Source organism: Cupressus sempervirens, chromosome 1 (assembly GCF_028749045.1).
Source record: "Cupressus sempervirens isolate cs-2001-9-10 chromosome 1, ASM2874904v1, whole genome shotgun sequence".
In the NCBI taxonomy this organism is placed as follows: Eukaryota; Viridiplantae; Streptophyta; class Pinopsida; order Cupressales; family Cupressaceae; genus Cupressus; species Cupressus sempervirens.
Window position 1 is genome coordinate 200,979,256 of NC_143118.1, and position 17,504 is coordinate 200,996,759.

Consider the following 17,504-nt stretch of genomic DNA (forward strand, 5'->3'; position numbering starts at 1 on the left):
ATCTGAAGCATTATGATAATCTTGCTGAATAGTAGAACGAAAGTTTGAAGAAGCAAGAGATGGAGGAGGAGAAGGCTCAACACTAGTCTGAAGAACACAATGATTCAAGTCTCCAAGTTTCTCCTCATATATTGGGGACTAGGGTGAAATTTTTCACCCTTGGCAAAAGGGTGGGTACATCATGGACATCATCATCAACAACACACTATGAAAAAGAATGCAGGCGTGATGCATGATCAACAACTCCCATAGCTATGACATCTCTAGTCTCCATGTCCCTAATGTAGACATAATCAAGAGTCAACCCAACAATTTTACCTAGTACCCATGAGTGATTTGATAAATAGAAAGAAGATTAGTGGTAAAGGATGGTATAAAAAACATTATTAAATGTCCCCTCTCCCATAGGAATAGAACCTTTCCCATAAACCTTCATGTATGCGTTGTTACCCATCACTATATATCGAGAATTACAAGGCTCAATTGAAAAAAACATATCCATAGAAGATGCCATATGATGCGATGCACCTAAATCAAGAAGTCACTTACCTTGCTTAGAATGTGTCAAAGCCATGAGTGCTTGACCTTTACCTTTACCTTTATCCCTAAATGATGATGTAGATATAGAAGTTGCCAAATGTGTAAAAAGAGTAGACATTGATGAGGGCAACTTAATATTTGTTCATTTAAAGAATGCGATTGAGCTCAGCAATATTCTTATGGAAATATGTATGCTTGTCATGTCCTAGCTTTTTACAATATGCACATTTTTTCCTCTTTCTTCTAGATGATTTCCTCTCTCAAAGAGGACGAGGATTCAAAAGCATGTTGTAAAGAAAATCACATCACCTTTACCATTTTGTTTAGGATCCTTATGTTGCTTCTTTCCTTTGCCTTTGGAAACCTTTGGAAACGGAATCAATTGCAACCAATGCATGATGCTTTGAAGGCTTCAATTGACCAATGAGTGCCAACTTTGCTTGTTCCCTTGTGAGTTGAGCTGCAAACTCATCAAGAGAAGGCAATTTATATGCACTAACAAAAGAATCCATAGTAGCATAAAATGTAGAAACAAAGATTGAATATTAAAGACCTAGCTTGGAATAGATAATATTAATTGTATATCATATTTAGTAATGCCATAATTAGAAAGCTCCAATCTAATAGATTTAAACTTAAAGAAAGTCTTGAATATTGTCAAAATCACTAGGATTTGGACTTGTGAGTTGATTGTCCGGTCTGAATTTTCTCATTCTATCAAGTTTGCCAAAGAGTCCTTCCAGGGTTGTCCAAGCATCATGAGGATGTGTGAAGATGCAATATGATATAGCAGATCATGAGAGATGGATGATATAAGAATGCCAAGTGCTTTATCCCTTCAATCAAACCATGTTCTCCTTTTTGAAGCACCTATACTTGGTTATAGATCCTATCCAAAGGTGATTCTATACAATCCAACACTCAACCATTGAATAACAATAGATTCTTTTCATTCATGATAATTATATGGAGTGAGGATTTTGACTTTTAAAAAGTCCATAATGCAACCAAAGAATAATTGAAAACAACTTATTAGATCCTTCAAATTACTGAAGCAAATCAGAAAACTGGAATCCAAGGATTAACCAAGTGCATATATAGCCCCAAAATGGCTTGCTTATGAAAGTGATATGTACACTCCAAACTATTGAAAACTGATTGCAAATCTAAAAAGTAGACAAAAGATCAAGCACTTTCAAAAAAAAATGCACCTAAAAATGTTACCATATGTCCCCAAACGAAGCTCTGGAAGTTGCAAAATGCAAGATTAGATAGGTACAATTATGAAACTGTAAATTCTAGTCAAACTGGGCACCAAAATCGAAAACTAATACCACCACTAAAAACTTCAGATAATTCTACCCCAAATAAAATAAAAAACTGCTTGATAAAAGGATTAAAATTGAGCAAGTTATGGGCAGTTGAAGTTGAGCAGCAAAATGAAAAGCTTCAATGTGAAGGCAACAATGTGAAAACCCCTTGATGACGTCAGCTACCTAGGCAATTTAATTTGATGGTTGTATGGTTGTCATAGGAAAACAACCAGGTACCCCTGTTTCACGGCTGAATGGTCATCAAAATTATCACTCACCTTTTACCATGTCACTCACCATCTACCACACAGCGTGACTTCAAACCCTCATATCTTGCTCCAATACCATTGTAGAGTTTTAGGTGACTCTACAACACCCCTAGGACCAAATGGAAGACTAAGATAACTTTCACAAGAGAATGGCAAGACAATTGCATTAAGATGCAAGAATGATTTTAATGATAATAAACATTATTAAAATGTACATAATAGGTCTGCTTATGCTTATATAGGCAAGGTAATAAGTTACACCTATGCAAGGTGGAGACACATGTCCACCAAAATGAGAATGCCTAAGGTGGATCATCCTCCATCATGCAATGAAGTATGTGTCATAATGAGGATGATAATGTGATATGTGCACTAAAGGTGGATCCCACACATAAAGTGGAATTGGATAACAATTGTCACCACCTAACATAGAAGTCTCCTACATCGTATGCTTAATTGAGGTGCAAACTTCAAGGTGTCTCATTGACAAACTACTATGCAATGCGTTATCCTAAGTAAGTTAAAGTAAAGTGTAATTAGTGAATATTTAATTACACCAACAAATATTACTACTATCTATAATAAGTTTACACCATTTACCTTTTGCTTTACACCTTATTTTAAATTAAGCTCTCCTTTGTACTGTTTCTTTTCTTTTCTTTGGTTGCTTCAATAATACTCTTTTTAATAGTACTCTCCAAACTCAGGTTCCTCATTGCGATAAGAAGGTGATCCCACACTTTCTTGAACTGCTTGCACTATCTGCTTACTCCTTTCAAGCCTTGTTTGTCCTTCCTGTAGAAACTCAAGAGACTCCTAACTTTTATGACCACCACACGAATTGCACTTAAAAGATTTACCCAAAAAACTCTTACTCTTCCTTGATAACAACCTCTTCCAAACGGTGCACGTCCTCTATTCTGACATCCTCCTTTATTGGCTAGTCCAAGAGAGCTACTAGTTCTCTCATCTTGATGTTGTTGATCTTTTTCAGCATACTATCATCTTGCTTCATAACCTCTTCCTCTACCTTTTTCATGTCAACTTTGCTTCCTTATAAGCTTCTCCTCTGCCTTAAGGGTCGATTGATAAGCCTCCTCAAGAGTTTTAGGGGATGTAAGACTCATCTCATACTATACGCTACACTTGAACCCATTCACATACCTAGCCATCTCCATGTCTTCTTCACTATGACCAGCTCTAATCGCCAACTAGTAAAACGCTTCGGCATAATCTTTTACTAGTATTACTTTTGTTTTAAATTTTTCCAATCTTTTGAATAGATTGATTTGATAAGCACCTAGAAGGAACTTGGCCTTCAATTTAGTAACCATTTTGTCCCATAACTTAATTGTTTTTCCTATTCTTCTTTCATCTCTCCACTTGGAAATAATCCTAACACAGTGCAACATGGCCTTTGAATCTTGTACATGCAAATTTCCCTCTCCTCTTCTGCCATAGCTTCAAACTCGAAATATATATCTAGTTAGACCGATCATGCTTTATACTTTTGTCATATGGGGTCACCTCCTTGATTCGGAATGGCCTTTGGTGCAGACACTTCTCCTCCAGCATGTCATCAAATGTCATCAGTGCACCTCGCACAGTATTATTCTCACTAAGTTTGGGGCCCATTCCTTCAAACTTGGAGCCATCTTTGATTTGATTTGGTTTCTTCACCATCTCCGTGGTTTTGTGAACTTCGTGGATTGTCATCATTGTTACTCTTACCTGGCCTACAACTCTTTTGTTGTCGTCATTGACTCAAAAACCACCACCAGGGCCCATTGTTGGTACACCTAGGCCACCACTCTTTTGAGATCAATTAGGAATGATATTGACTGCCTCCCCCCTTCCAATTCTCCCTAAATGCTCCCGTTCACTTCCTTCCCTCGCGACAGAATTGAACAATCATGTCAGGCTTGACATTTACAGACAATACATTATCACGACTTGGAGTAATCCCCCAAGTGAGTTGCGCTCGAGGATGGCCTTCTATGCTGAGCACTTTCTTGACATTCAAGATGGGATTATCTCGCACCTAGGCTACTTGTCTCAGCGTTGGAGCCACGAGCATTATTCACCATATAAAGATACTGAAAATTCATGTCACAGCTGCCTTGAAAATGTCCAGCAATTAATTAACGTTGCACTGTCATGCTATAGGAAGAGTGGTATCCCAAGTCCAAATCCCTTTTTAACCATAATAAGGCATTCTAATTCTAGAGCAAACAAAAAACACAATTTTCTGATAACGAACATGATCTAGGGGAGAGACCCAGTAGTTGAGCACCCTAATTTCACAATTCTCAAAATCCTATGGAAATTTCAAATCACTCTCTTTTTTACAGCAGCTTACTTGGCAAGTTCCCTGCTAATTAACTACGGTTTCAGAGCCACATCATCAAATATGATGCCACATCAGCATGCTTTTTGCCAAGGTGTCCAAAACAGCCCAAAAAAATGAGACCAGTGGTAGTGTATTAGAAACCCCCATACTTGTGCAGTTAATGTGGCATCACACGATTGGTTGTTTTTTGGGAAAAGGGACACATTTTATTCAATTATGGGTAGTCATCATTAACAAAAACAACTTTAAAGTCACAACTATTGGTACAATCTTGTCAAAAATGTTAGATATTATATCAACAAGTGTGAGTATTAAGTTAACAACTCCTATCACAAGCAGAACATGTTCAGGTATTGGGTTCTCTCCCCTGAAAGGCCTTTAACTAAAATCACAAGAATGAGGGCAAAAGTTAAAACATGTGCTATGCTAGAGTGCAGGCTTAAGAATGCCAACAAAGGATGCACCGCGCTAGAATGCAACCAGATAGAATGTGGTCAAGGCATACAACATACTGCAAGATGGCCAAAGCATAAACTCATATTGCAACGTACCCAAAAAAACACACTAGACTATGAAGTGTAAAGCACCACTAAGAATGTAGCAAAAGCATACCTTATTCTGCAATTCAGTGTTAAAAAACTGTAACCAAAGTATACTCCGTACTAGGATGTGACCTACGTTTATCCCATGCTAAAATGCAGTTAAAGGATGTGACCAAAGAGTAAACCGTGATGAAATAACGCAGTTTAAAAATGCGTTTCATCACATTCTTGTATGGACATCCACTCGTAACGTCACCAAATATTTACTAGAGATGTTTCGGTTCATTCTTTTCAAATTGAACAAGCGAAACCGAACAAGAAAACATTTAAAGAACCCAAATCTTGAATAAAAACAGCTCATAACCCATCCAAAATAACAGATTTAGGCTCTATTTTTAACGGAATGTAAAAATAAACTATAGGAAAAAATTAAATGAACAAACCAAGAAACTCACCGCCTACTACGAGATTTACAGCTAGTAAGGCTGGCAAGGCGTATCTATAGCGGCTGCTAAAAGATTTCTTGTGAGATGAAGCAACAGTGCCAGTTGAGGATTTATTGTGAGGTAAAGCAACAGTTTCAGTTAAGTTCGATTCCCTTACTGCTTCTGCTATTGCACCTGCATTGCCCGTATACAAATTTTTACGCTGTGTCAATCAGAGACTCGCATTTTTTCATGTCAACGTCCCAAGCAAAATAAACAGAAGGACAAATGGCATACTTTTCTTGGGCTTATTCTTCAAAAGCTTTGGCGAACCCATGATCTGACTCAGAATTTCCCTTTTATAATGCGAAGAATTGTTAAGCTTTAAATACTCATGCCCTTGCAGCGATCAGGTTGAATAAAAGATTTTGTGAGATTTTAAGTACGTCCATTTCCCTGTTCTGAAAATAATGGCTTCATACATTTCACTTAAAAAATGAGCAGAACCTCTATGGCATGAAAACCCTTCGAAATCAACTCGTTGTAATATTTAATTTAGAAAATTGACTTCGCAGTAGCCAACTTAAAGTGTGTTTTGCAAAGGTTTAAATATTTTTATTAGTTCCTACAGTAGGCCAGATACTATTTCTCAAATACTTTGTCCAATCCGAATCTTCTATTTTTCAAAAACTTCTAATTTTATATAGTTTTCATATATTTGATATTTTACTAATTTCAAGAAAAAATAATTATTTACAATCTTAATGGTTGTGGTCTTGCTACAGTCATGGGTTGGCTTTTAGTTTTCTATTTAAAATTTATTTCTTTTCCAAACTTTATAGCTACCATATTAAATATGATAAGACAACTCAATAAAATGAAATAAATTTGTTTAACAATATGTAAGAAGATATTTGACATATCTTATTTAGAAATTAAATTAAAAAAATTCTCCCCTCCATTTTAAGCTTTTTCATGGAAAAATCAGAGCTTCTTCTAGAAAAATCTAACCACTCTAGAAAAATCTAGTAAACTCTTGTACATTGTAGATTCAGTAGATGATTTTTGTTTGTAATTGATTATGGAATGTATTTTTCATTTATCTTTATACACAAACAATCTTTTCTTGCAGAATACAGATGAGCTTTCTTTCTTAATGCAAGCAATTCTAAAGTATTTTTTACCTATTTTGGTCTCTTAATTTACTTGCGCAGATTCTTTAAATTTCTCAGAGAATTGATCTATCCAGAAAGCCTTTCATCCATGCCTAGTTATAGTTCCATGCTTGTGAATCTAGCTCATTAAATTTGGCTCCGTTGTGTGCAGCCTTCGGAAAAGGTGTTTCGCATGCTACATGAAGTGAGTAGCTTTTTTTTGTTTCATATTTTGACGTCATGCTTGAAAGGTCAATGTTTCATCCATCTAGAAACGGATCTAAACTAGATGGACTTTATTGACTTCCATTGGGATATCAAATAGATGCTTCATATTTCTATAAGCAAATCTAGTTCTAAAATACAGATGTGTATTTTGATTAATCACCTAGGATTTTAAAGATTTGTAAGAGGATTAGCCTTTCCAGGTTTTTTTTTTCAAAATTTATTTAGTTACTTTTTTTTGAAGTTTTCTTTCTTATCCTATCCCAGATGATAGAGTTTAGCATTGTCTTGTTGGCAATTACAGAGCATGACTGCCTCTCTCATGCAGAAAGTTTCAGAGAGAATTAGGGGTTCCCTTATTGCAAATTATCACTTTAATTTTTTTTTTGCTAATAGGTGTAGGGGGTTCTTCAACATTTTTAATGTATTGTTTACAACTTTGTTTCAAGGGGCACTGTCATTTTGGCCGAGCACACGGATTTCACTGGCAATTTTATCTCAATTGTGCACCAATGCTTGGAGAAACTTCCCACCACAAGCAACAAATTCACATACAATTGTGATCACCACACTTTCAACTATCTCGTTGAAGATGGATTCAGTAAGTACAATGCTTTGATTTCCATGGTTTATTGCTTCTTCAACGTATGTAAGATGAAGTTTAGTGGTACATTTTTTGTTATGGGGATTTATTTGTTTTGTGTTTGAAATTGAAGGGTTTAATTTAGTTTTGGGCATGTTGAACATATATTGTTTACGTGAGCTTTCCCAGTATCATGAAATTTAGTGTAAATATTCATTATTTCTCAATTGTAAATGCCACTAGTGGTTTTTGAATCTCTCTGCTATTATATTTAGTCTTAGTTATGCCATTAATTCTTTAATTTTTTTTAAGCCTCAGCTTGATGAAATTTACTGCAAGACTTTTTTGGAGCCGGACTAGAACTACTCTAGAGTGTATTAGAGTGTTGGGGTAGGAAGAGGGTTTTCTCTATTTTTTGACGCGATAAACACTTATTGTAGAAATCAGCTAACTCCTTTCATTCATGTTGTGAAATTTATTGTAAACAATAATTGTTCTTGTTAGATACAAACTCTGTGGATTTAGTCGAACATACTCACTATTTCTTCTAGATAGTTATTATTTCTTGGTGGAAGAAGCCTTGGTAGATACAAACTCTATTTTTTATTAAGGAAAACAGGTTTTGAAGGGTACCTGAAACCATTTGCATCTCATAAAATTTTCAATGGAGCCCAAAATAAGTACAGACCAAAGGTGAAACAGGTCAACAACCAAATGTGACCAGGGTGGCATCACATAAAAAAATAGTACTCATCAGCCACCAAAATAGGTTAAATCCTGGCACCTAAAACCCCATGGTAACAAAGAGGATAAGATAGTAAGCCCCATACCATCTCAGACTACAAAGAACAAATAGGCCATAAGAGCCAGGAGAACCAAAACTGGAACAACCACAATAGTCAAGCTTTCCCTTTCGATCTCATTTTCTAAGAGCATAATGCCATATCAAAAGAAGGATTGGAGGGCTTGTCCTTTTTACCTTTTACTATGGTCCATCCATCCTCCATAAAACCAGCAGCCTTCTTCCATGCAAAGTTAGCATCCCAACAACTAGCCACCATAACCCCCATAGCCGGGGAATGAACCGCAGCAAAAATAGGGGCAACGGCAGCTTGAAGCAAGGCAACAACATCCAATGTCGGAGCCCCGAGAGAGGCAGCAATGGAAACACCAGAGACAGTATCTACTAGAGGGTGAACAAAGGCTGGCACCAACATAGGGTCAACAGTCGTGCCACCCAAAACAACAAGCAAGCACATCACCAAAATGCCCTGAGAAGAGTCACCCTCCCCAGTCGGGGGGATTTTTGAATTGTGTACTGATCATCTAAAACCCCCTTCCACCAAGAAGGAGACTTCTTTAGTCTTGATAAAAGAGAGGGACATCGAGCAGCAAGATGACCAATCATGTGACATGGCCTGCAACGGAAGGGGATGCCCTCATAATCAAGAAGTTGGATCCAAGAACCAAGTGGAGAGTCCAACTTGATCTTTTCAGGGAGTCCCTTGGAGATGTCCATCTCAACCAAGATGCGAGCATACGTTGTCCGAAACACATTGGAAGAAGTAGTGTCAACCAGTAAAAAGTCCCCTAAGCATCCCCCACTACCTCTAAGATTGAGTCCAGCCATAGGTGAAGGGGGAGATTCGACAACCTGACCCACAGAGGGACCTTGTTAAAGGATTTCATCAATGGATCAAAATCCTAAAACCAAGGTTTAGCCATCAAGGGAAACTTTTCCCCCTAAGAGAAACCACGGCGCAGGATGGTGTTTCTATCGTCAGCAATATTGAACTTCACAATGAAAAAAACCCTAGCCATAGGGTATATCTAAGTAGTCAAAATGAGGGGCTTCCAAACTCGGCCAATCCAAGCATGTAGGTCTGAGAGAAAGGGCCAAAAACCCTTGAAACAAAAAATAGTAGCTACGGAGGAGAAATCATCCAAATGAGAGGAGATCTCATCAACGATATCAGGCTCTAAGTCAATCATTATAGGGTTACTAACAGCCACTGGCACAGCCTCCTGGAACCCCGAACAAACATTCAAAACCCCAAGGCCAACCTCATAAGCAGTAATGTCTGCATAGGAAATGGCGGAGCTACCAGTAAAACCAGTAGGCTGAGCAATGACTGACCTAGCAGGCACAGCCAGAGAATGACAACCATGATTAGCATGAAAGCAAGCTCAGGTGGGAGAAGATAGAGCCCCAGCTAGGGCATCACCATGCAGGAAGGAGTCATGTGCAAACTGCGTTGAAGCAGGCCTTAAAATAGCCATGCCCTTGGGAGAGATAGGCACAGGCCCAGGAGCAAATGTCCATGGGAGCAGAGGAACAGGCCCAAGCACAAGCAAGGATGCGGCCTTAAGAAAGGATGCAGACATTGGCATCGTTTTGATTATGTAAAAACAGGTTTTAAAGGACCCGAAACCTTACATCAGCAGAGTATTTAGAAAGTATCAAGAAAAGAGAACAAACAAACAACATGAAACAGACCTCAGAAAACAAAAAGAGGTCACAGACAAAATTGCTAGAAAAAACAGCAAAAGACCAGCAAAGGAACACCAACTAATCAGATGCATAACCTGGTCCACCAGAGAATGCATAGTCTTAGCAACAGCATTCACCTCGTCTTTCTTAGTGGTTTCCTCCATCTTCTTTGAATTGGCCTGACTACACTTGCTAGGACCTTGAGAGTCTACCCCTGAGGGAGAAACATGACTTTTATCTGCCTCATTCTTTTTCAGGAAGCTGGTCATGTTATCCCCCAATTTTCTGAGTTGTTTATCCATGTTACCCAACTTGGTTTCAAATTTAGACACCTTCCCCTAGATGTTGCTAATGTCCTTGTCCATCACCTTCTGCTTGGCTTCCAACACAGGGATCTTATGCATCAGATTTTTCACTTCTTCTACATTACCTATGACCTCCAAGAGCTTGTTAATATGTTGATCTAATGTTCTTTCCCCTCTGGTCGTCTTGCTAAGATGCTCAATTTCTTTGTTCAACAGCACCATTTTATGTTTAAGAATGTCAATGTCCTTCATTATAGAACCAAGGTTACCAAATAAGCCTTTAGAGGGCCTGATTCCACCACCAACAAAATCACCTCTGTCAAATTTGGACCCCTGTTCACCAACATCAGAAAAGTTGGAAGCCTCAATCCTTGTTTTCACATTTTTGTTTTCCTGTCGCCGTAAAGACTTTCTTTTTCTTTCCAAACGTTTAGCAAGGGGCTCATCATCCGACAGAGGAGAAACCCTCTCATCAATACGACCTTTGCCCTTCCCTTTGCTACATCCCCTATTTTTTGCATGTTCTTTAACAATTTCATCAACAAAATCACTTTCCCTTTCCCGATCAGAATCATCCTTCTCAACACTCTGTTTTTTCTTTTTAGTGCTACCACCCGAACCTCTTTTAGGACTAACCAGACCCCCTTCTGCCTCATCTTGTGTCTTAGAGTCATAGCCCTCTTCCTGAATACTTCCTTCAGTATCTTGATCTTCCCCTTTAAAATTTCTAGGTTTCAGGATTTTTTTAGATTTCAGCACATTCATAATCAAAACCATTAATCCTTCATGACAAACATGTTCACCATTCGGGTCATGCTGAATAGTTAGGGTAGAATTGGAGAGAGATTGCAACAGGTATGAAGGAAAAATTACCCTAATGTCATGACGAAAATGATTTGCCAACACAAAATGGTAACCATACAGTTTTGTATATCTTTCATCCAAAGTCAGATATTCCATAATAACATAGAACACAAACCACCACAGATGAGACACAGAAGCCGAGTTAAAATAAGAAGTACCTATTATAACCAGTCAATTTCTTTCTTGTTTGGTCTCGGCAAAGTCATCAATCGCCTTATCCTAGATCTTCCTTTCCCTATAGAAATTCATCCCATCCAACTCCAAACCCGTATCCTCCGCAATGATTTCTTTCGTAACCTCCAGCCTCTGGTTCCCGACCATTACAGAACCATCCTTCCAAGATTTCACAAACTGGTGCGTAATAGTTGGGTTGTTACCTTTGAGTCTCTCCATGTAACTAGTAAAATTGCCTCGCCTAAGGATATCCCACACCTTGGTTTTCTTCTTCTAATCCACACAGCTAGGCGGTTCAACCCGTTTCCTCTTACCTCTCATGATCTCTGCAACAAAAGCACTGGCGACATCGTTGCATAACAACTTTTGCAACATTTATTGCGTAGATACAGACTCTATTACCAATTTTTTTTCTGATAAAATTTCACCCCAAGTTCTTTTTCCTTTTTTCTTTTAACATCATCGTGTCCCATTAATAACTCTTAATTTTTAAGCCTCGGATTCATGAATTTTACAGCAATATTTTTCATGAAATGGATTAAGTTTATTTTAGGCTGAAAAAGTTTCCCTTATTTTTTAGTGTAATAAATACTCAATGTAGGAATTAGCGAACTCTATTTGTTGCATGTTGTTCATATCCTGTACATAATCATCATCCTTTAAGGAAAAACAACAGGTTTATTTTACCCTAAATACTCATCATTTCTTGTCGATTTTCACTTTCGTGTTGTTTTTATTCTTCCCCGATAATTCTTTTATTAAAAATAATTTTGCCCTATTGATAATTCTTAATTGCTACTTAAGCTACTGATTGGTGAAAAATGTTAATATTCTCATTTTGGTTAATGATCAAGGACATGCATGTCATTCAATCTAAAGTACATACTAAATAATCATCAAGCAACCTATATAGGTCATAACATATCAATTAAAGAAACCAAATCAAGAAAAGCTTCTACTAGGGCTCCCAAATTTTTCATTTGTATATTTCCAAATTATTTGCAAGTAAAATGAGTTTAATATGAGCCAGTTGTGCCTTCGAAGTGTTAATGAAAGTCTCTGAAGAATGCTTCTTATGCTCTGTACATATCTCACCTCACCACTCAGTAAATTGTGTTTCTACTAAATAGTATCTCTATAAGGTCTGCCTGAAGCCTAAAAGCAATTATTTATCTTAACTTTACTTTTTTACACTCAATGGATATCAATTCTCTCTATATTTACATACAAGGAAAGACAGAGGAAATGATAGAGAAAAAGCTTCTTAGAAAATTGTATTCTCATAGAATAGTTCAAAAACATAATATCTTAAAAAATGAAGATCTATTTTGCAATGTTCTAAATTAAAATATACAATGCAATAGCATGAAAAGACTTTTGGAGAGATATAGGAATTCCTACGGAGGACGAGCTTGGAACAATGGATATGAGGTGGGCAACCCCTTTAACTATTTTTTTACAACTAAACACAATATACAACTTTATGATTTCTTAGATCATTGTAAATCATTATGGTTTTTAATGACATATAACTTATTTTTTGTGTATTTCTTTTCCTTTCACAAGCAGCAAATGTTGTCTCAATTCAAAAATCTGAATAGAGAAAATGAAGAACTGCAAAAAAAACTGAGGTACTATTGTATTTAGAAACTCAAACTTTGTATGGTAAATAACTGGTGTAAGTTATAAGAGTCATTGTGGCTAATTCTAATAATCTTTTTGTGTAGTTGTGTGACGGGTGAAGATGTGGGGACATTGGCATTAAACCATTCTTGCGAAAACATGGAATTCATTGAGCTTTTTGTACAAAGAATTTATTTCTTAGTAAAGGAGAAGAAAATTTAATGTCAAGGTCAAGAGGAAACCCTGGAAAAAGAGGAATTTTATAGGAAAATTTGGGATTTTGTTTGTTGGAACGATATTTTGGGGCTTTATTTCAATTGGTTTTAGGCTTCAGGCAAACCTTATAGGGATCTTTTTAACTATTTGTCAGCCAACTAAATCAATTCATCAGGATGAACTCTTAACTATTTGTTCTAAAAGGCTAGTTTTATATCTGCCAGAGTTTTGATTTGCTTGAACAATAGTGACCCTTTTCATAACACCCCAGTAACATTCCTCATGAAGCCACATATTTTTGTCACTTTCTATGTTTTTAGTTGGAATGGCAAATTTTGCAATAGCCCGCCTAAATTATGTTGCACGCCCGTTCTTGTGGATATTGTTCTTTACTAGTAAATTAAATAAAGTTTATTTATTTAATTGGAGTATTATTTATAATTATTATAAATTCTGTCTAAATGACTATGATAAATAATTGTAATTATTATAGATTTTGTCTAAATAATTATGATAAATAATTTTAAAATTATTTTTGTCGATTTCATTTTATTTCGATTGCTATAAATAGAATTACTTTTTATATTATATAACAATTTTGTTTATATTCTATTAGGTAACTAAAATATAATGTAATCTATTTACAACTATTCAAGAATTGAAAGCATACTCTCATTTTTTTTGGATTGTTCATGTTACATATTATAATCAATTTTAATTAAAATCTTAATTTTAATTTAAAATGTTATTTTGTCAAAAATCATAGATTTTAATTTAGTGGAACTAATTAGTTTAATTGAAAAATGCACTTTCTAATATTTTCACTCAAAATGAAGAGTCTTTAAAAATACATTAAGGTTTTTAGACCTATACAAACTTCAAATTGTTGAAAACTATAAATATAATAAATAATTATAAACATAAATAGGGATATGATAATTATTGATATTATATTTATATCATATTATTAGATTATTTTAATTTAAATGAGTATGTATGTTTAACATTCTATACATAGAATAAAAATCTCTCATTTTTTACAAAGGTACCACTAAAGCTTACATTATAGCTCTTATTTTATATGATTTAGTTTAATAAATAATATCTAATAAAGATTTTTATATTTATTTTTTTCATTACAAGAATTAAAAATTAAGCTAAGTAAAAGTCTTAAAAAAAGAAATAAAAAATAATTTATTTTTCTATAAAAATACACGATTGAACATTCTATATAGCTAGATTGCATACATTTTTCATACTTTGACCATAACCTTCAACTAAGGTGCAATATCGACAAGAACCAGACACTATGCGTCCTTGCTAAATTATAAGCAAAGCATATAAAAATAAAAATAATAATATAGATGGGATGCATTAAGTTCATTTCTGAAAGAAATTTGGGCATCGTCTCTTGCTCAAAAACTAAAGTTAAAAAATATATGGGCATTGTTCAACATAGGCATAGCCCATAGTCTAGAGGCAAAACATCTCTACATAGTGAATGCAGTAGCAGAAGGAAGAGGAGGGTCAAGAGAAACTTTCCCCAACCTTCTATGGGGTTTGAGCGTCTTTCCCCAACCTTTTATGGTGTTTGGTTTAGGGTCTAGAAGAGTCTAACCATCTACATTATCCTTTGCTTCTTTTTATTTCTAACGGCTCCACTATAATTGGGCCAACTTGAAGGTGGCAAAGGAGTATAAGCAATGCAACCCCACTTAGACGGGAACCTACAAATAAGTGGGGAACCAAATCGTCGACAAGGTGAAACCTACACATAAGTGATCGGTGTCAAGAAACCTAGGTGTAGGATGTGTCCAAATGTTGGCGAGAGGAACTCCAACCACAATGTCACCCACGAGAAGGGGAGCGATCATCGATAACAAAAGCATCTGGTGGAACCTTTACAACCATACATAGGAGATTACCCCAATCCTATAGAAGGTTCTGCAAATGGGTCGCCTCTAAGGCCACCTTGTCAACTTGAACTTGTATATTGTGGAATACTTTTTGCATGAACTTGTAGAGACCCTTGCTCGAAGGAGCCATGATCTCCAATTGCCAAAACTTTGTAACTAATAACATCTCATGTTTAATATATTTTTTTATGAAATAATGTGTCTAAAATAAGTTAGGCATTTTTTAATAACAAAGTTGATTGATTAGAATGTACAAGAATAAAAAGTAAAGTGCATATTTAAAAAATCACATTATTAATCAGGTCTTACAACAAGCTTATGCATATTAAATTTGAAATTTGATAAGATTTTGTAATTGTCTAGAACATTTTATCTCTCTTTCATGGCATTGCAAAAATTGATATATGATCTCATTTAAATGTCTCTTGCAACTAGAATATTCTTTTAGTCTCTTGTTCAACTAAAAATAGAGTAAAATGAATTGGAACACAATGCCACATTAAAACTTTAAAATATATATTTCTTGATGCAATATTTTATTACAAAACAAAGCTCAATGTCTACTTTTCTATATTTGAAGTGAAATGCAGTGCCTCATAGAGTCTCCAATCGCATTCTTATGAAGACTATATCCAAAAATTGGTTATTTTCAATGTGAAGTATTATAAATAAATAAATAAACAAGGAGATGGCTCAATACAAAATTACATCTTTTTCTTAGCTCTCAAACAATCTAAAAAAAATATGGGTTAGACTTTCATTCTAATGACAAAATAGGCACTTGGTGCGAATTTCAAAAATTTCAATTTGTCCCCTATAGGTAGGTTGTGATGCAATACTTTTCAAGCCAATATTTGTACATGACTTCTACCTTAGACTCCCACATTTCTCCTCTATTTATTCTCTCTCAACCTACAATTATTCAATTTCACTATAGGAAGTAGCTTCAAATAGATCCCCCTCAAGAGAAGGGAAGAAAATAGGTATTTCTCAAACCATAGTCAATCCTTGGAGAGGTTGCATTGAAGAGATGTACAAGGTTTCATAAGAATCTCACTTGAAACTAGTGATCTGACAAAAATCAATGACCCCTTGATCTCATTTTTAAATTAATGAGACTTCTTGATACCTTGCTAATTTTGACAAGTTAGGGAGATGAAGTCCCCAAACATCACCAAAATCTTTTACCCCTTTCTCAAAAAGCTAATGAGTTCTTTTGGAAAAGGTAACGACAAGAGGTTGCTCATGATATAAAACAAAAAAAATTGCCAAATAGAAGAATGAGCAAAGTTAAAACGATGTTGCAATAAATCCTTTCTCCAGTTTAAAAAGTTGCACACTTGTTTCCAATCTTTCAAAATGGATTTTAGTTGACTAGAAAGAAGATCTATGATGTAAGAATCGTGAAAGTAAAATTTTATCTAGCCAACCCACATTTTTCCATTTGTTATTCATATCAACACGCAATATTTGATGTTGCACCAAAAATTTTCATTGTTCATCCATTGACACATTTCTTATTATTCACTTAGCAAATAAACAAGCTCCTTGAGTTCTAAGATGCAACAATCTCGACCTGTTGTTTTGTGGAGCCTAATCAAACTTAGAGGTTAATTTTTCCCTACTTCATTTGGTACAGTTTCCCCTCGAATTCATCTACAGGGGTCAAGGGGCAGAGCCCCAGATGCGCTCCATGTCGCGATACAAGGTGGGGTCGAGGGGCAATACCTCCGTGGGTTTTTTGGGGGGGGAAACACCCTTGAAAACTCAACTAACTTTATTATTATAAAAGACATCAACTATTTTTTTTTTTCCCTATTGGATGACTTATTCTATCCCTAATTTTTTAAGTGCCAAAAAGCTTGTATAAAATGGCTTAGGGTTAGGGATTTCATAATGTACAATGATTTTGTAGCTTCTTGCAACAATATTGAGTTGTAAGGGATTGCGGATCGTAATCAAGTTGTAATTACTAGATAATAAGAATATTAGACTTGTTGTTTGGTAGATTTAGCCTAGGGATTGGATGAACCATATTAAATCTTTGTGTCTTTGGTTCTCTTCTGTGTGCATTATTTAATTTTGATATTGGTTATACTTGCATGTAATTGATATTTTTTTCTTGTTAATCCTAACACAACCCACCCTCAGCTTTTGGTTACAAATAATGTAACCAAGAGGAGAATTTGAAACATAATTCTTGCTTCCAATTAGTCTATAGAAATTGGCAAATGAGTATAATTATTTTTGGAGGGCATCCAACAAGAGGAATAGTATACATGAGAGACTACCAAAAATTGACTTATCACTTGTCTTTTGTCGACTAGTAGAAGATACTTACTGCCCTGATGAAAAAAAATGTTTTGACTTGAGATGAACTAATTTGATATGTCACTAACATAAAATCTTGGTTCAAATAAAATCTCAAGATACCATGGAATTTGCCCATGTTAAGTATGCTTTCATTCTTTTGAGATCCAATGAGTAACTAGATCTGATTGTGTCATTAAAAGT

At 35.5% G+C, this 17,504-nt stretch overlaps 1 protein-coding gene across 2 annotated transcripts in view; it reads right to left on the bottom strand.

Moving 5' to 3' along the window:
- Positions 1 to 6,006, bottom strand: part of LOC149576821 (uncharacterized) — a 50,941-nt gene extending 44,935 nt beyond the window's left edge. The window contains exons 1-2 of one of the 2 annotated variants that reach the window (XM_089820277.1): positions 5,737 to 6,001; positions 5,470 to 5,634 (exon numbers count right to left, since the gene is read on the bottom strand). In XM_089820277.1, the coding sequence (XP_089676403.1) occupies positions 5,470 to 5,634; positions 5,737 to 5,776 (205 nt within the window). In that variant the 5' untranslated portion in view covers positions 5,777 to 6,001. Of the gene's footprint in view, positions 1 to 5,469; positions 5,635 to 5,736 lie in introns of both variants that reach the window. The other variant, XM_089820284.1, reaches the window with a different exon arrangement.
- Between the last annotated feature and the right edge of the window lie 11,498 nt (positions 6,007 to 17,504).